At 37.6% G+C, this 20,277-nt stretch overlaps 1 protein-coding gene across 1 annotated transcript; it reads left to right on the top strand.

Moving 5' to 3' along the window:
* The first annotated feature begins 18,136 nt into the window (after positions 1-18,136).
* Positions 18,137-20,277, top strand: LOC109094504 (proteasome subunit beta type-7-like). The gene is made up of 4 exons (XM_042738853.1): positions 18,137-18,142; positions 18,267-18,326; positions 19,236-19,387; positions 20,124-20,277. The coding sequence occupies exons 1-4, from the start codon at positions 18,137-18,139 to the stop codon at positions 20,233-20,235; spliced, it is 330 nt and encodes a 109-aa protein (XP_042594787.1). The 3' UTR covers positions 20,236-20,277.

The raw sequence follows: 20,277 nt of genomic DNA, 5'->3' as shown, positions 1-20,277 counted from the left end.
AAATACTTTCTTTATTTATAATTCTTTATAATTCTTTATTTAGAATATAATTAATCAGTTACAAATGTATCTGTATATGCATGTGCTGTTTGGATGTTTCCCTATTTACCCTATTAGCCTAGTTACAATTCTTTATTTGTATTTGTTAGACTCTCAATGCTTATATTCAGGTATATGAGTGTATCTCTGCTTTAAGATCTTCTAGATGGTTTGTTCTTGGTATCAAAATTATCTCTTTATTCCTCAAACAGTTATGTACACTATGTGATCGTCAAATGCATTATACTATTTTTACCATAGTTTGGGTAAAACTGCACCAATCCTCTAGACCAGCAATAAACATGCAAATGGGACATAAAACGGAGACAAAGAAAGTTTCTCGCACGCAAAATTCATACCTCTGATTGGGCATTCCACCCAAAAGGTGGGTGTGAATAGAAACTGTTAAACCTGTTCTCTTCAGATAATCTGTGCTCAGAAACCCTTGCTTTTCATGATGAACACTATCAAAGACGCCTCAAAACTCTCCTCTTGAGTTTGATTTTCCGCCAGTTTTTTTATCTTCAAAAGAACTCTGTCAAACCGCTGTGGACTTTCCTATCTTCAGAAGAACCAGAGGAAAATCTCCAGCTTACTTCCTAAAGAACCTCATCAAGAACCTCCGTTGTCTACCGCATCAGGACTCTTGTTCAGCAACGAAGCCAATGCAAGTAACCGTTTACAACTATTTAGATGCATGGTTTAAGGTGATTTTTGATTCTTTGATGATTCTCATTAGGTGTGTGTTTAATTGATGTGAAATACTGCCATTCTTTTGCTTTTAACCTCTCTCTTCTTTACCTTCTTTCTTATGTATTATATATATATATATATATATATTATATATATATATATATATATATATATATATATATATATATATATATATATATATATATCAGTCGTGGCCAAAAGTTTTGAGAATTACATAAATATTGGAAATTGGAAAAAGTTGCTGCTTAAGTTTTATAATAGCAATTTGCACATACTCCAGAATGTTGCACCTAAATCAATTTATAGGTTCATCAAGAACTTCAAGGAAAGAGGTTCAATTCTTGTAAAGAAGGCTTCAGGGCGTCCAAGAAAGTCCAGCAAGTGCCAGGATCGTCTCCTAAAGAGGATTCAGCTGTGGGATCGGAGTGCCACCAGTGCAGAGCTTGCTCAGGAATGGCAGCAGGCAGGTGTGAGCGCATCTGCACGCACAGTGAGGCGAAGACTTTTGCAAGAGTGGCCTGGTGTCAAGAAGGGCAGCAAAGAAGCCACTTCTCTCCAAAAAAAAACATCAGGGCACAGATTGATCTTCTGCAGAAAGTATAGTGAATGGACTGCTGAGGACTGGGGCAAAGTCATATTCTCCGATGAGGCCCCTTTCCGATTGTTTGGGGCATCTGGGAAAAAGGCTTGTCCAGAGAAGAAAAGGTGAGCGCTACCATCAGTCCTGTGTCATGCCAACAGTAAAGCATCCTGACACCATCCATGTGTGGGGTTGCTTCTCATCCAAGGGAGTGGGCTCACTCACAATTCTGCCCAAAAACACAGCCATGAATAAAGAATGGTACAAAAACACCATCCAACAGCAACTTCTTCCAACAATCCAACAACAGTTTGGTGAAGAACAATGCATTTTCCAGCACGATGGAGCACCGTGCCATAAGGCAAAAGTGATAACTAAGTGGCTCTGGGGACCAGAATGTTGAAATTTTGGGTCCATGGCCTGGAAACTCCCCAGATCTTAATCCCATTGAGAACTTGTGGTCAATCCTCAAGAGGCGAGTGGACAAACAAAAACCCACTAATTCTGACAAACTCTAAGAAGTTATTATGAAAGAATGGGTTGCTATCAGTCAGGATTTGGCCCAGAAGTTGATTGAGAGCTTGCCCAGTCGAATTGCAGAGGTCCTGAAAAAGAAGGGCCAACACTGCAAATACTGACTCTTTGCATAAATGTCATGTAGTTGTCGATAAAAGCCTTTAAAACGTATGAAGTGCTTGTAATTATTTTTCAGTACATCACATAAACAACTGAAACAAAGATCTAAAAGCAGTTTAGCAGCAAACTTTTTGAAAACTAATATTTATGTAATTCTCAAAACATTTGGCCACGACTGTGTTTAGCAGCAAACTTTTTGAAAACTAATATTATATATATATATATATATATATATATATACATGTATGATTTTTGCTTGGTTTATTTGTAGGTTAGCTATAGGTTCATTTATTAAATCCTTTATGTTCACAATTGATTTGTCTCTGTGTGTTGCTCACATTTTGAAGTCACTGAATGTTTGATATCTTGCTACATGCTAATTTAATGAAGTTAACTTTGTGAAGTAGGAAAGTTATTCTTTCTTAGCCAGGAAAAATATTCTTTCCTAGAATTGATAAATGATTATACTGTCGGTGGACGAACAGATTAAATAATTGTAATATTGATTCTGCTACAGTTAATTCTAAGATCAGATCTAAATTTTCATAATTAATTATAACCAGTTATATTTAATCATAAATATTCCCTTTTCAAGATAATTTGCTACATACTGTTCAAAGAATCCGAATCTGTTGATCTGCATTGTAGCTCTAACAAAACATGTTGCGCATAAAACTTCTAAAACATTAAGAACTGTCTTTCTGCATTGCATATTACATTTCATTTTACATGTATGAAACATCTTTCATATTGGTGATTGCATAAAGCAACTATCTTTCACTGAGAAAGAAGCTTTAAAGCATTTGTATACTTGCTTTCTCTTCATTTACTTACAAGCACTAACACAGTATTTCTTTTCATAAAAGCTTTAAATTAATCTTGCTGTGCATTGAAGCTCTAACATAAGTTGTTGTGCATAAAACTTCTAATACATTAAGAACTGTCTTTCAGCATTGCAAATAAAATTTAATTTCAAGTTCTTGTGTTCTCTTTATTTGATTAGAAGCACTAACACAGTACTGTTCATAGGAACTCTTAACTAACCTTGCTGTGCATTAAAGTCCTAACACAGGTGTGTCAAACACATTTTCACTGATATGAATGCCACTTCAACATTATGGCTGCCATCAAAGGGCTATTTACTGGACTATTACAGACTGTACAAATGTTACTGTTACTGTAAACATATTGTTAAATAACTTTATTTTATTGTTACTTATTTCATTTATACTTTTGACATAACAAAAGTTGTTTTCTCATTATAACGACTTAATTTCTCGTGATCTCTACACAATGACAGTTTTTTTAACAATGATTGTTTGATCTAGCTGTTGCTACAGTAACAAACTTAACTTCGACAGGCATCTGATGGACAACCAGGCGCTCTTACCGTAGCCTATATTTCAGCAAATTTTGCTTAAGGTTTGCCTAGGTAATAACGTCTACAATACATAAATAAAGGCTGATCAATCACTGTTGATTTTTCCAGAGACAGTACACCAGAGACAGTTTTTGTTTTTGTAATTAACATGTTTAAATGGTCAATGCAACACCGCAAACACAGGCGGAGTGCCTTCAGAAGGATGCATAACTATTCTAAGATCTTTTAGAGCTGATTGGATTCAACTCACTTTTAATTTTTCCTTTTATTTGAAATAAATTATATATAATTTGTAAATTTTTAGTAGTAATTTTATGCTGTGACAGATCATGTGCGTTACAAGCTTCTGTTTGAAAAGAGCGTTCATGTGTAGGCTACATGCTGTGTATGTGTGTTTATGTGTGTGTGTGTTTGTGTGTGTGTGTTTGTGTGTGTGTGTGTGTGTGTGTGTGTGTGTGTGTGGAAAACAAAAGATTACAACACTATAGAACAACACTGAATTAAATTAGCCTATACACTTTACATATACATCACATTTTTCATCAATATGATTAACAATAAAGATTAATATGGAAAAGAGTCAACGTCATTGAAGCCCGTCCTACTGTAGATAAACAGAACATCCCCGCTTATTAACTAACAATTATGTACCTCAAAGAAGCACAAATAAAGATATAGGTGCAAACAGAATTAAGTGACGTCAACCTTGGTTTTGATAAGCAGTTATTTTATGACACAGAACGCATTGGTGAAACTCATGCATCTAGCAAGAACTTAATACAAAAAAGTCATATTGATTCAAGCATTTAACATTTATGAATTAATTAAATGTCAATAATGAACAATACTGCAAAAATTATAGCGATCCCGAGGAAGGTCCTATCCCAAACACGTTCAGTAAAGTGGATATATACAGTATAACAAACACCCCATCAGTTATATTCAGGTCTATAGTGCCACCTGTTGGTGCAGTTTTGTAACTTCTAATTGAGCGAGAAAACGAAGAGAAAATGAAGTCCTTATAATGACGGGAAAAACAACTTTTAGCCGTGTTATGTCGAGATCAAAAGAACGAAGAAAATTAAGTCGTTATAATGAGAAAACAACTCTCGTTATGTCGAGCTCACGAGAAAATCAAGTCGTTATAATGAGAAAATGGAAAAAATGCATTGCATTTAAGTTATTCTTGCTGTGTGATAAAAGCGTCGCTCAGACATGCATTGAGCTCATACATAAGTTGAAGTCAAGTCAAGTCACCTTTATTTATATAGCGCTTTAAACAAAAAAGATTGTGTCAAAGCAACTGAACAACATTAATTAGGAAAACATTGTGTCAATAATGCAAAATTATGATTAAAGGCAGTTTTTTTATTGACTTCAGTGATATCATCATTCAGCTCAGTTCAGTTTAAATAGTATCTGTGCAATCATTTGCAATCAAGTCAACGATATCGCTGTAAATGAAGTGTCCCAGCTAAGCAAGCCAGAGGGGGACAGCGGCAAGAAAACCAAAACTCCATCGGTGACAGAATGGAGAAAAAAACCTTGGGAGAAACCAGGCTCAGTCGAGGGACCAGTTCTCCTCTGGCCAGATGAAACCAGCAATTCAATTTCAGGCTGCAGCAAAGTCAGATTGTGCAGAAGAATCATCTGTTTCCTGTGGTCTTGTCCCGGTGGTCGTCTGAGACAAGGTCTTTACAGGGGATCTGTATCTGCGGCTCATCTAGTTGTCCTGGTCTCCGCTGTCTTTCAGGGTTGTAGAGGTCCTTTCTAGATGCTGATCCACCATCTGGTCTGGATACAGACTGGATCTGGTGGCTACGGTGACCTCAGAATAAGAGAGAAACAGACTAATATTAGCGTAGATGCCATTCTTCTAACGATGTAGCAAGTACAGTAGATTGTGTGTTATGGGAAGTGTTCCCGGTTCCGATTTACCAAATTAATGCAGCCTAAAAATCCTTTAACGGATTTGGATATTAGAAGCGTATTAGTGTGTTACGTGTAAGCCAGGTTAAAGAGATAGGTCTTAAATCTAGATTTAAACTGCAAGAGTGTGTCTGCCTCCCGAACAATGTTAGGTAGGTTATTCCAGAGTTTAGGCGCTAAATAGGAAAAAGATCTACCACCCGCAGTTGATTTTGATATTCTAGGTGTTATCAAATTGCCAGAGTTTTGAGAACGGAGCGGACGTGGAGGACTATAATGTAACAAGAGGTCGTTCAAATACTGAGGTGCTAAACCATTCAGGGCTTTATAAGTAATAAGCAAGATTTTAAAATCTATATGATGTTTCATTGGGAGCCAGTACTGTGATGACGGAACCGGGCTAATATGGTCATACTTCCTGGTTCTAGTAAGAACTCTAGCTGCTGCATTTTGGAGTAGGTGGAGTTTGTTTATTAAGTGTGCAGAACAACCACCCAATAAAGCATTACAATATCTAACTTTGAGGTCATAAACGGATGGATTAACATTTCTGCATTTGACATTTAGAGCATAGGTCGTAATTTAGATATATTTTTGAGATGGAAAAATGCAGTTTTACAAATGCTAGAAACGTGGCTTTCTAAGAAAAGATTGCTATCAAATAGGACACCTAGGTTGCTAACTGATGACAAAGAATTGACAGAGCATTCATCAAGTCTTAGACAGCGTTTTAGGTTATTACATGCAGAGTTTTTAGGTCCTATAATTAACACCTTTGTTTTTTTTTCAGATTTTAGCAGTAAGAAAATACTCATCATCCAGTTTTTTATATCGACTATGGATTCCATTTTGCCAGGCCGTGAAGAAATATAGAGCTGAGTATCATCAGCATAACAGTGAAAGCTAACACGTTGTTTCCTGACGATATCTCCCAAGGGTTCATTCACTGCTACGAATTGATGGCGGTCATATAAGTACGATTTAAACCATGCTGATGCACTTCCATTAATGCCAACAAAGTTTTCTAGTCTATGCAAAGGAATGTTGTGGTCAATAGGGTCGAACGCAGCACTAAGATCCAATAGCACCAACAGAGAGATACAACCACGATCAGATGATAAGAGCAGGTCATTTGTAACTCTAAGGAGAGCAGTCTCAGTACTATGATACGGTCTAAATCCTGACTGGAAATCCTACAGATACCATTTTTTTCTCTAAGGAGAAATTTAATTGTAAGGATACTACCTTTTCTAGTATCTTGGACAGAAAAGGGAGATTTGAGAACAGTCTGTAATTAACTAGTTCTATGGGGTCAAGTTGTGGTTTTTTGATGAGGAGCTTAATAACAGCCAGTTTGAAAGTTTTGAGGACATATCCTAATGACAATTAGGAATTAATAATAGTCCAGAAGTCAGAATCTATGACTTCTGGAAGCACCTCTTTTAGGAGCTTAGATGGAAAAGGGTCTAACATACATGTTGTTGGTTTAGATGATTTAACAAGTTTTATACATTCTTCCTCTCCTATAGTAGAGAATGAGTGGAACTGTTCCTCAGGGGATCTATAGTGCACTGTCTGATGTGATACTGTAGCTGACAGCTGCATGGTTACAATTTTCTCTCCAATAGTATCGATCTTAGAAGTAAAGTAGTTCATAAAGTCATTACTGCTGTAATGTTGGGAAATGTCAACACTTGCTAAAACTATAGTGCAGACTCTCTGTGGATTTTACATCCACATTCAATACAATTCAGTCAGAGAGGTTAGTGGAAAGAATTATTCAAATGATGGGCTGATCCATACTTCATTTAGTGGTACTCATTCTTGACTGCTCTCCTTAGAGTTACACAATGACCTGCTCTTATCATCTGATCATGGTTGTATCTCTCTATTTAGGGCATTACCATGGTTTAAATCGTACTTATATGACCGCCATCAATTCGTAGCAGTGAATGAAGAGGTATCATATCGATCACAAGTGCAGTATGGAGTACCTCAAGGCTCAGTACTAGGGCCGTTACTCTTCACGCTTTACATGTTACCTTTGGGAGATATCATCAGGAAACACGGTGTTAGCTTTCACTGTTATGCTGATGATACTCAACTCTATATTTCTTTGCGGCCCGGCGAAACATACCAATTTGAAAAACTTACGGAATGCATAGTAGATATAAAAAACTTGATGACAAGTAATTTCTTACTGCTAAATTCTGAAAAAAACAGAGGTGTTAATTATAGGACCTAAAAGCTCTGCATGTAATAACCTAGAACGCTGTCTAAGACTTGATGGCTGCTCTGTCAATTCTTCATCATCAGTTAGGAACCTAGGTGTGCTATTTGATAGCAACCTTTCCTTAGAAAGTCACATTTCTAGAATTTGTAAAACTGCATTTTTCCATCACAAAAATATATCTAAATTATGGCCTATACTCTCAATTTCAAATGCAGAAATGTTAATCCATGCGTTTATGACCTCAAGGTTAGATTATTGTAATGCTTTATTGGGTGTTTTGTTCTGCACGCTTAGGTAAACAAACTCCAGTTAGTCCAAAATGCAGCAGCTAGAGTTCTTACTAGAACCAGGAAGTGTGATCATATTATAGCGTGGGCCTGTCACAACAGTGCACTGGCTCCCTATCAAACATTGTATAGATTTTAAAATCTTGCATATTACTTATTAAAGCCCTGAATGGCTTAGCACCTCAGTATTTGAACAAGCTCTTGTTAAATTATAGTCCACCAACTCTGCTGCGTTCTCAAAACTCTAGCAATTTGATAATACCTAGAATATCAAAGTCAACTGTGGGCAGCAGATCCTTCTCCTATTTAGCGCCTCTAAACTCTGGAATAAACCTACCTAAAATTGTTCGGGAGGTAGACACACTCTTGCAGTTTAAATCTAGATTTAAGACCTACCTTCTCTTTAACCCGGCTTACACATAAACACACTAATATGCTTCTAATATCCAAATCCGTTAAAGGATTTTTAGGCTGCATTAATTAGGTAAACCAGAAACCGGGAACACTTCCCATAACACCTGATGTACTTGCTACATCATTAAAAAGAATGACATCTACGCTAATATTAGTCTGTTTCCCTCTTATTCTGAGGTCACCGTAGCCACTCAGATCCAGTCTGTATCCATGTCAGAGGGTCACTGCAGTCACCCGGATCCACACATTCCAGCCCAGATGGTGGATCAGCACCTAGAAAGGACCTCTACAGACCTGAAAGACAGAGGAGACAATGACAACTAGAGCCCCAGATCCCCTGTAAAGACCTTGTCTCAGACGACCACTGGGACAAGACCACAGGAAACAGATGATTCTTCTTCACAATCTGACTTTGCTGCAGCCTGGAATTGAACTGCTGGTTTCGTCTAGTCAGAGGAGAACTGGCCCCCCCCGCACTGAGCCTGGTTGTCTCCCAAGGTTTTTTCTCCATTCTGTCATCGATGGAGTTTTGGTTCCTTGCAGCTGTCGCATCTGGGTTGCTTAGTTGGGGACATTTCATTTACAGCAATATTTGATGTTGACTTTGCAACCATTATTGCACAGATACTATTTAAAAACTGAACTGAGCTGCATGATGACTTCACTGAATTCAATGATGAACTGCCTTAACTGTAATTTTGCATTATTGACACACTGTTTTCCTAATTAATGTTGTTCAGAGTGCTTTGACACAATCTGGTTTTTTTAAAGCGCTACCCTATAAATATAGGTGACTGGGTTGACATTGACTTGACTTGACTTGACTTGACTTGACTTGACAGATAGACTGCAGATAGTTAAGGTTAATCAGAAGTTTTTCAAATTCTGTTGTGTAACTTATTCAGGAGCATCTCAGGGTCGTTCTGAGTTCACCTTTTCTTTCCACTCCATATATGCTTATTTCTTAAGGAGACTACAGTCATTTGGAGCAAATAAGAGTCAAGATTCAAGATTTGTATTCGTCACATACACAATTATATACAGCATATATAACCAGCAGTGAAATCAGGTCCGCTTCATGGACAGTGCAATTATTAAAGACATACAACAACACAGATGAAAATGCTACATAGATATGCTATGAAAGAATGAAATAACAAGTAAACAATACAAAAAATATAAGAATAAAATATAAAAAAAGATGTTTACTGTAGAATTAAATATAGAATGAAAAATAATGTGCATTGAAAGTACACTGTAGTCTTTAAATATTAAGATACCCCAGGGATGTACAAGAGGCATGTGCATATGTGCATTATACTGTAGTTTTAAGATACACATGGAATGTACAAGAGGCAAATGTGCAAACAGGTTGACACTGTCCGTATGATCACATGTCAATGTGAGGTAGAGAATGATGAATATCTTACTGATAAAGTGAATATTAAGTGGAGACATGAAGATGTTAAGAGACTGGTTTTGAGTTAGGAGCCTGATGGCCTGGAAGGGAAGAAACGTCTCCTAAGTCTCTCAGTTTTTGCCATCAGGCTACGGAAGCGCTTACCAGATGGCAGCAAAGTGAAAAGATGGTTACTGGGGTGGATGGAGTCCTTGATGATTTTTTAACAGCTTCTTGCTTTTGCAGCGTTTTGAGGTAGATGTCCTGCAGAGAGGGGAGAGCAGACCCTGTGATGCGCTCTGCTAAGCGCACAGCTCCCTGCAGCGCTTTGAAGTCTTGACTGGAGCTGTTCCCATACCACACTGAGATACACTGAGTCAATACACTTTCTATGGCCCCTGAATAGAAAGTTTTCAGGATTTGCTGGTGAAACCCTTGAATTTTCTCAGCTGTTGCAGATGGGTACACGTCTTGTGCCTGGCTTTATTAACCTGTGTTTGAATGTGGGTAGTCCAAGTCAGGTCCTCGGAGATGTTTACACCAAGGTACTTGACAGCGGCTCTACCCTCAGTCCACAGGGGTCCCGCTGATTATCAGAGGAATATAGGCGCCCTCCGCTGCCTCCCCCGTCCCGCTCCTATCCTGTACGGTCAACAACTCAGCTCTTTAGTTTTTGCCTACAACGCCAAACTACAACACTTCAGGTACAGCAAGAACACAATCTTTCCATGCCCGCAGCTACCAAGATGATAAGCCATTTCCTTTATACCCCAAACAACACCCCCACCTCATCCCCCCCAAGTAAAGCGGTGGCTTATTATTGTTGGAAATTTCATCGCGCCGCAAAACGCACCTTATCCTCAGCAAATTTGATTAATAGGCTGTCGACCTGTTGGAAGGACACACAGTCATGTGTGTAGAGAGATGAGAGCAGGGGGATCCAGGAAACATCCCGCAGTGGGGCTCCTCCGTTTCAGGGTTGATGGAGTTTGGAGGTGTACTGGCCCTACTTTCACCACTTGTGGTCTGCCGGTGATGAAAATAAGACTCCAGCTGCAAGATGTTACGAATTCAGGCCGAGGTCCATGAGTTTTAGACTCTAGGCTTTATGGGGGAACTCTCGTATTGAAAGCTGAGGCTATAGTCGATAAATAGCACCGTAAATTAGTTTCTGTTATGTGCCTTGTCAATGTGCATGAGGAGAAGAGTGCAGGATGTGCAGAGATGTGAGCAGATGGCATCCTCAGTGGAGCTGTTGGGCGCGATAGGCCTAATGAAAAGGGTCCTAAAGTATCCGGGATGGCAGGAAGCGTTGTAGTTGTAAACCATTCCCGTGAAGATTTGTCATGACTATTGATGCATGTGAGGGCACCTGAACAATGAGCTCATTCAGACAAGAGGGTTCTTGTTCTTAGGCACAGGGGACTGATGACAGACAGGATGGACAGATTTTTTTTGCAGGAGGTGGGAACCACTGATTGGTCGACGGAGGAGACATAAATACCATAGCTTGTAAAATAAAAAGGCATTCTGCGTTTTTTTTTGTTTTTTGTTCAGGTCTGTAAATCGAGTGTGTACTAGTACTCTGTGCATAGACAGCCATCTCTCTTTTCTGTCTTAAAAGTCAGTCTGCCTAGAGCAGAATTGTGGGGTTCAAAAATACAGTGAACCTAAGGTTTTCCAAGGATGCAACTATCAACACAGATAAGGTCTTGAGAAGACCTACAGTTACGTTGTTATCCCTCCCCATATTATAATTTGAGGCAATGGGAGGGAATGACAGGAGGAATATCAGTTTCCTTCATCAAAACATCTTTTTTTTTTATCACCATTTATGCCCCTACTGAAACTCAGACTTACAGAAATTGTGTTTGTGTTCATCAGGTCGGGTCGAAAAATGGTAAAATAACACTCATGTCAAATCAAAGGTGGGGAAGACAGGAAAGAAAGGAGGGCATCATGGTTCTCCAGAAAGCAATGCTGGAAAGTGTTCAATGTGATATTATGTTATGTAGCTAAATTTTTTTTTATTATTTACTTGGGTATTAATTTCTTGGAATGGCTAATTGCTAACAGTTGTGGGGGTTGTTTAAGAGTGTTAAACACTTACATCTGGTTCTTGTTGGTGGGTTGTGATATGGAAGTGTGCTTGTAGGTTGTGATGTCGATTGTAGGATGTAGAGGTAAAAACAACATCTAAGCAAAGACACAATCACAAACACTTATATCTTTTTAAAACATTAAGGTTTGGTGAAGGGGTGGATTTTTAATCCCCTCGCCTATTCTAGTAAATGAATCATGAAATCATAGGTTTCTTACAACTATTCTGGTATCTATGGTAAGTGTGATGTCTTCCTATTTGAGTATTGGAGAGGTTACACGTAGTTCACGTAAACATGCATTTAATACCTGGTATTTGCGATTCACTTAACAAAAAAAGCTCAGTATCCTTATTTACATTTATTTGCATCATTTGACAGTTGAGGAGAGGAGGTTCTTCCTAGCGATTCGTGGAGGTGGTTTAGCAATCGCCACTCACCCCCAGCGGACAAAGACCCCAGCTTTTGAGTGAGCAGAGAATAATGCTTGGTTTTTGTTTTTCTTTAAGATTTTTGGTGACTAATTTTTATTTACTTAGTTGCCTTTTTGATCTTTTCAAAATTGGCTGCCACTCGGTGGTAAAAAACACAACAATTTTACATTTGGTGTGACTGTGAAAAACTCAGGAATAATTACATATCTTTATTATTACATTTTATGTGGGCTTTAATTATTAATAACAAAGGAAAAGTTAAACAAATAAAAGAATAGTAAAAGAAATATATACAACAAAAATTACACTAAAAAACTAAAATACAACAAACTACAACGGAGAGATAAAGCTTTGGGGCCTTTACACTCCAGTGCAAGTAGGTGGCATAAATTCACGTTTAAATGTCAGTTGCCAAGGAAGACAGCCCCAGTCTTCCGGTTTGGTGTTGTGACGTTCGTCATTGATTCGTCATGCATTATGTGGTACAAGTATTGTAAAATAACATTTCTTGATATTCAGTTTGTCCAATTATGTTAAGCCAAATGGAATATAAGGATTCAAATTTGTTTAACAAATACTGTAAAACCAGAACATGAAAAACAACCCGTTTTTTTTTTTTTGATTATTTCTTTTTTATCAAGGGGTTATTTATACTTGGCCAAATTGCTGTTATTGGTGCAACCACAGGGTTAATTTAGCTCAAACATTACAATAAGCTAAAAAAAATACAGAGAAAAAACCCAGCACTAATGTAGAAAAAAAACACTTTAAAAAACGAAGTAATAAATATTAAACCACCGTTCCAGTAATTGATTCATTTCTATTGAATGACCCAGAGAAGCGAATATGTGTCAGGAAGTGAAAGTGAAGCAGGGACATACTGCAGTTTTGGGCTTTAAAAAACACGCGGACGCACCTTTGTGTTAAAGGCCGTACACGAGTAAAAACGTTTATTTAAAAGCGGGGGGTTTAGGAAATCCCAGCATCTTACTCCGAAAATGATGTGTTAGAGCAAATAAACTTACATTATGCATTAACAGTGTGGAGGTTAAAAAGAGACTAAAACAACAGCGGAAAAGGACACCCCGGACAGGCGGATTCTCTTTTGAGAAACAACACGCAGGTGAGAACAATCGTTAGGTATAAAACCAATGTGACTCAAGACAGAAAAATAAAATTTACGGGTGTTGAGAAGTAACTAAATATGGCATTGTGTTTATGTTTTTGCAGGTTGGTGATGTTAGAAACAATTGCTGGTTCTTGAAGCAAACTTATCAGAGAAGGGGTTACAGTCCTGCGCCAAAAACGGCCAGGAAGCCAGGGGGCCCCACACACCATTCGCTGGGGCTATGATATTCAAAGTCTGTTTTATCAAATCGCTGTTTGATGATTAATTACTGATTAAAATATTTAACACTTCGGTGATTTTTGTGTTTTTTTTTTGATCTGGTTGGGTGGGAAATAACCATAGGCGTGCAAATATAAATTAAGTAAAACTGTGTTAAATATTTAATTGTAATAATAAATATCAATAAAATGCCTGCTTTATTCTTATAGGAATGAATGTGATTTTAGGTGCAGAACCAGAGCCAGCAGATGAATTTATGGTCGATAGCTGATAAGAACCTGCATGAAAAAATAAATACATAGTCACCCAAAAATCTAGGTAAGTAAAATTCCTTGGTTGCTCGTCAATTAAAGTTCAAGGCTCTGTATAAACTTTTCTGTGTGGGTGTCGTGTTTTTCTCTCTCTCTCTACACAAAACGTTGTTGTGGTGCAGGTGTTGACGGCAGCTGCTGCAGGTCACTACTAGATTGATGTCATCAAACCGTGGGGGACTGCACTCACTCAGCACAGGCCTAACCTCCCTCTTGTGGGCTATGGGGACCGGACCGCTCAAAACCGATGCTGGTTTAGGGGTGAAGGACGTGTTTGGCCATATAGTTAAATTAATTTGCTTCTGTCTGATAATGCCAAAATGATTGCTAACATAAATTACATCATTTTTTCTAAGGGGGGCTTGAGACTGTCCCATAGAATGCTGTGAAGAAATAACCAGTGTCAAGGTACAGGAAAAGTATGAAAAGCATATTCAGCATAGTGCCATCTGCCAATCAGTGATTTAACCGTAAACGTATATGTGAAGCGACGAGAATACTTTGTGTACAATGAAGGAAAACAAAAAATAATGACTTTATGTATCAAATTCTCTCCTCTGTATCCTTCGCCATATTCAGCGTTAGCGGCATTTTTGACAATTCTGAAGCCGTCACAGAAAGGGGCTAACGGTCTTCTGTATCAGCCATGCCACAAGGATATTTTTGTAGGGTGTTATATAGGTAGATACGCTGAGGTTGTGTAATGCAAACAGCGCAACAGCGCCGAATGTTTGTTTGTTTGTTTATATTTATTTATATAGCACAGTTTAATACAAATCATGTTGCCAAAGTGCTTAACAGTCACAAGCTAAACAAAAAAAAAAAAATAACAAGAAAATGCGACAGAGATAGACATATCCACCTCACATTAGACATACATAAAAAAACATTAAACCCATTTAAAAGTGCTCTCCATTTGAATTTAAAAGATGTTGTTTTAACACAGCTTTGAACATGTGTAAAGATTTGACAAGATCTAATAGATTGAGGGAGGTCATTCCACAATTTAGGGCCTGCTCGAGCAAAAAAAGCTCTGGTCACCCTCTATGTTTATATTTTGTCCTAGTAGTGCACAGCAGATGTGTGATTTTCTGATCTCAGGGATCTAGAGGGGGTGTAGATTGCCAACACCAAACCGGACAAATACACAGGAGCTAGATTGTGCAAAGCCTTAAAGACACAGTACAAGGATTTTATAAATAATTCTAAGTCGTACTGGCAGCCACTTTAATGAAAATAATAACCGGAGTCACAGATTCATAATTCTTTGGAGACAGTGATCATTTTGCAGCAGCATTTTGGATTTTCTGTAAACGCATAAGTGCATGCTAACATCAACTCCATAATAAAGGGAATTACAGTAATCCATTCGAGGAAAAGGACGACAAGGGACGTAAGTTGCCTCTCTCAAAAATCTTAGTCTAGTCTAGTTTAGTCTGTAGCTAACAGACGTAAATTAAAAAAACAAGATCTCACCTAAAAAAACTAGATCTCACCACAGTGTTAATTTGTCTGTCCAACTTTTAAATCACTATCAGAACAAATCCCAAATTTTTTACATTAGATTTAACAAAACCAGTCAAAGAAGTTGAATTCAAGCACTGCAGCACCTCATTCTTTCTAGGGCCCAAACAACAATAACATAAAAAATTTGTAGCCATCCAATCCTTAACATCGTGTAAGCATGCTAATAAAGTGTCATGTGAGTTTGAATTTAACTCACTCATAGGCAATAAATCTGTGTATCATCAGCGTAGCAATGGAATGACACTTTATATTTGCGAAAAATAGCCCCTGAAGGTAGCATATAAAGGGAGAACAGAATTGGAGCAAGAATTGAACCTTGTGGGACTCCCCAAGGAAGATGTAATCTTGAAGAATTACAGCCCCCAATATTAACAGAAAAAATCTATCCGTGAGATACGATTTAACAATTTGAGAACATTACCTTTTAGGGCAAACCCAGTGGTTCTAGGCGGTTGATCAAAATCTCATGGTCCACCCATATCAAACGCTGCACTAAGGTCAAGCAGAATTAAAATAACATTATCGCCATTATCCAGTGAAACAAAAGATGTCATTTACACTTTGACCAACACTGTCTCAGTGCTGTGGGCAGGACTTAAAGCCCGACTGAAATGGCTCAACTAACTGAATTCACAGTGATATGTGCTTGTAGCTGCTTAAATACCCCAATTTTGCTAAAAACCATGGCTAAAAAAGGTAAATTTGAGATCGGTCTAAAGTTATTTGGATCCTCTATTGCCAAATTAGGCCTCTTTAATAATGGCAGAACTGTAGGCTAAGGCATTTATTAGTCAGATTCAACACCGTAGTCCAAAACAACACTAGCAAAAATCTGCTTAAAAAGATGATGGTGACAAAACATCACATTTTAGATGATGAAGGCTTAAAGATGTACAACAATATCCGCCAAAGCTGGAAGGGTAATGAGATCGATTTCTCTCCATTCTGTGTACAAGGCACAGCCAGGTCAAAAGACGGAGTCATCACGGTAGTTTCGGTATTGTAGAATATAGACCAAACAATTTTATCATAAAAAAATTCAAAAAGTCTTCACAATTCAAGGATAGAGGGCTCTGGATACCTATTTTTGCCTAGGGTTAATAACTGAATTTATAATCTTGAAATAAAATTTTAGGTTCATTCACATGTTGCGTGATAACATTCGAGTAATACTTATGTTTAGCATCTCTAGAGGCCTTCTGGAAATGTCAGTAACGATTCTCTGAATATCTCATAATGGACCTGCAGTTTATGTTTTTTCCGGGTCCTCTTGTCCGGCTTGTCGAGCATGTTGTCTAAGTGCCCGTAGGGGTTCGTTAACCCATGGCAAATGTTTAATTTTACCCCTTTTTTTGCTTTTGAGAGGAGCAACATTATCTAAAATATCAGCACAAACAGAATAAATTTAAACAGTTCAAAAGACTCCTCAACACTTTAAATTCATCAAAGCCGTTTTTCAGATAAAATAGAATCACCATAGTCTTTGTACAGAGCAGAGAACTCAGCACCAGTTGAGGGGAACTGATTTTCCGTGACCATATTTTTTGGCCTGGCAGTGACTTTCTCACATTCTTATAAAAAACATACATTGAACAAACACTGGTTTATGGTCCGGAAAAACACTACCTCATCAAATCATAATGTCCTGAATGTGCAGAATGGGTGACACAGAAGAGCGTACGCCACCTGTGTACTGCTGCTCAGAATTGCCAAAATGGCACTACGCTGATTTGGGAGAGATACATAGGGAGAGGAATTGTTGAATAAAAGTCGTTTTTTTGTTTTCTTCGTGTACAAAAAGTATTTCTCATCACTTCATAAAGTTACGGTTGAATCACTGATGGCAGATGGACTATTCTGACGATGCTTTTCATACTTTCCTGGACCCTTGACAACTGTTATTCATTTGGCAAGTCTATGGGACAAGTCACAATCCTCCCTGTTTTCATCCAAAATAGCTTAAATTGTGTTCCGAAGACGCAACAAAGCTTTTTACAGGTTTGGAACGACATGGGTGGGGTAAGTGATTAATGACAAAATATTTCATTTTGCGGTGGAGTAACCCTTTAACCAAATATATTTGTTTATCGTGAAGGACTATTTCAAAATAGTCCTAGGACTAAAGACCCCGATATACTTCAAACGAAAATGAAGATAAACTGATATGATGTCATTTCGAACAAAATCAGGCTGAAACGAAGTTCGTTTTGAGTTTGCATTGGCGGTTCGAAAAAGCTGACCAAAGTAAACTTTCTGGGTTAGTTCGTTTGGCTCCTAAACACCTTTGAGCTTCCATTGGTCCATGGCAGTTACGTAATTGGTGGGTATGTTCTGAAACTCCACCTTCTTTGATGTGCGATTTATTAAATTTTTTTCCAGTTTGTTTCTCATCAACGAAGGTCCCAGGCAAGAGAGAACAATTTATCTCCGGCCTAGCTCACTAGCAACATGAATACATTGCAAGTGTCGAATACTGCTGCTGCTGTTTTTCATTCAGTAAGCGAATTTAAAGGGTCTACAGTAAATGGAAAATGCAAAAATTGAATGTGAACCTAATAAAACAGTATACCGTCGGTCTCAGCCTTTTTCGAACTTCTTTTTTTGCCCCAAAAACGAAGAAAACCGAAAAATGAACTTCGTTTTGAAGTATAACAGGGGCCTTAAGACTGGTTTGTGTCCCATTTTTGTAGGTAATCAGAGGGCACATTGGTTCTTCTCTAATTGTTGGAGGTGTGGATGTTAACGGCCCACAGCTCTATAGTGTCTATCCTCATGGTTCCTATGATAAGCTTCCTTTCCCTGACAATGGTGGTACAGTTACCTTACCTTACCTCCTTTCTTTGAATGAACACAATCTGAGCAAAATGCTGATCTTCACAGTTTAAAAACATTGTTTTCGCCACCTGCCCTTATTTATCAAAAACGTATATTTCAGGGTCTGGAGCAGCTTTCTGCCGTTTCTGTATTTGAGGATCGTTACAAGCCAAACATTGAGGTCAGACAACTATTTATAGACATTCTTAATGATATTTTCAAATGTGGTATTGCATATTTGTTGTAATCGTAGTTATGCTTAAGGGGGTCTCTGAGGACTGATATAACATAACATAACATAAACATAAAAAAAAAAAAAAAATAAAAACACCATAAAGTATCCTAAAAAGTAATCCATATGAATTCTGTGCGTATTATAAGTATTCTGAAGGCAGCTTAGTTGTGAGGAACAGACTATGTTATTCGCTAAAATCTCTTCCCCTCTGCCTTACTGGTAGCCTTAAAAAAACTCATTTGCACTATATAGCTAAACCACAACATGGACCAGATACATGACACATGAGAACACCAGTTGCATTCAGTAACCCATTGAATGATGTGTCTGTTCACAAATTTATGAAAACACAACAAATGTGACAATGTAATGTAAACAGCAAATAATATTCTCACATTTTATAAATACTGCAATCTTTCTGTGATACTGTAATCACTTTCTATTTTAGTGGCCTGTTATTTTCCTATTCCTTTTTGCAAAAAATAATATTTTTAAATTAATATTTTTTAAAACAAATTCAAAAGTCAAACCAGCTATCTCAGAAATCTTGAACTTGAAACTGAAGTATATAAAAATCTGAAAAAACAACAAAGGTAAAAGAACAATTTTTATATGTAAATTAACAATTCAATCAATAATTGTAAGTAATGGAACAGTACAATATAAAACTATATTGATTTACAGTAAATTGTATATGTAAACATTTTAAAAATAAATTTTTCCCACCAAAACATTCATATGAATGTCTAATGTCCTGAATGTGCTCTTTTTTTTTTAATCCTACTTCACAAATTCGTGTTCTGTATTTTGTTTCTTTACAATCCCACATCTACATAAACTTTTGGGAATGAAAAGCTGGAGGAAGCAAAGCAGCTGGTGAGGGATGCCATCACTGCAGGCATCTTCTGTGATCTGGGTTCTGGCAGTAATGTAGACCTGTGTGTGATCACAGAGAAAACTGTGGATTATCTAAGAGGATATGACCAGCCTGTTCAGAAAGGATTGAGGTGAGATATATAGACCAGTGTAATGTGGAATATCACTGTAAACATTATCTATGTCTTCACTCTAAAAATGCAGGGTTGTTTCAACCCAAACTGAGGGTCAAATATGGACTAAACCAAATTTAAACCCAGCAGCTGGGGTAGTCCATATTTGACCCAAAAGTGGGGTTGAAACAGCACAGCATTTTTTAGTGTTCAATAATTTTAAAATCTGATTTTTTTTCCGTATACACATTGTCCTGGGGTTGGGGGGAAGGAGGCACTCCAGAAAGCAGGGTCAATTTGCCATTGCATAAACCCCAAACTCTTGGTCTTTCTTAATCCTTACACACAAGGCAGGTCCCAATAGAACTCTGCAGTGATTATGTACTGTACTTTTGTAGGCCATCGCTGATGTTAGCATCACCCTGGTTCCCTTGACAAAAACAAATAGTATTTTTTCTGTTGGCTTTTTCATTATAAGGAAAAGCTGATTCTTACATGTTTTGTTCATCATTATAATCTTCACAAATAAACACAACTTTAAACTTTGAAGACTTAAATACAATCAGTAGACGAAAAAAAGCTAAACATAAATTAACTAAATTATTACACACTGCAGACTTCAGCATCACCATCACTAAGCTTCCAACAATTATTTCAGTAAAAAAATAAAATAAAATAAAAACCCTTTCTCTGAAAGTTTGACAGTTTATCTTAAGACTCAACTAAATATTCTCTCTTTCTTCCAATGAAACAGGGAGGGTACATACAGATACAAGCCAGGCACTACTGCTGTGCTCACAAAAACAGTGACTCCATTAACACTGGATGTTGTGGATGAATCTGTCCAAGTGATGGACACAGAATGAGACATGAAGAACATTTGTACACTCTTTGCTTCAGTCATTGGA

The sequence above is a fragment of the Cyprinus carpio genome, chromosome B15 (assembly GCF_018340385.1).
Source record: "Cyprinus carpio isolate SPL01 chromosome B15, ASM1834038v1, whole genome shotgun sequence".
Taxonomy (NCBI): domain Eukaryota; kingdom Metazoa; phylum Chordata; class Actinopteri; order Cypriniformes; family Cyprinidae; genus Cyprinus; species Cyprinus carpio.
The sequence above is the reverse complement of the archived record's forward strand: the minus strand, read 5'-3'. Positions and strand labels throughout refer to the sequence as shown.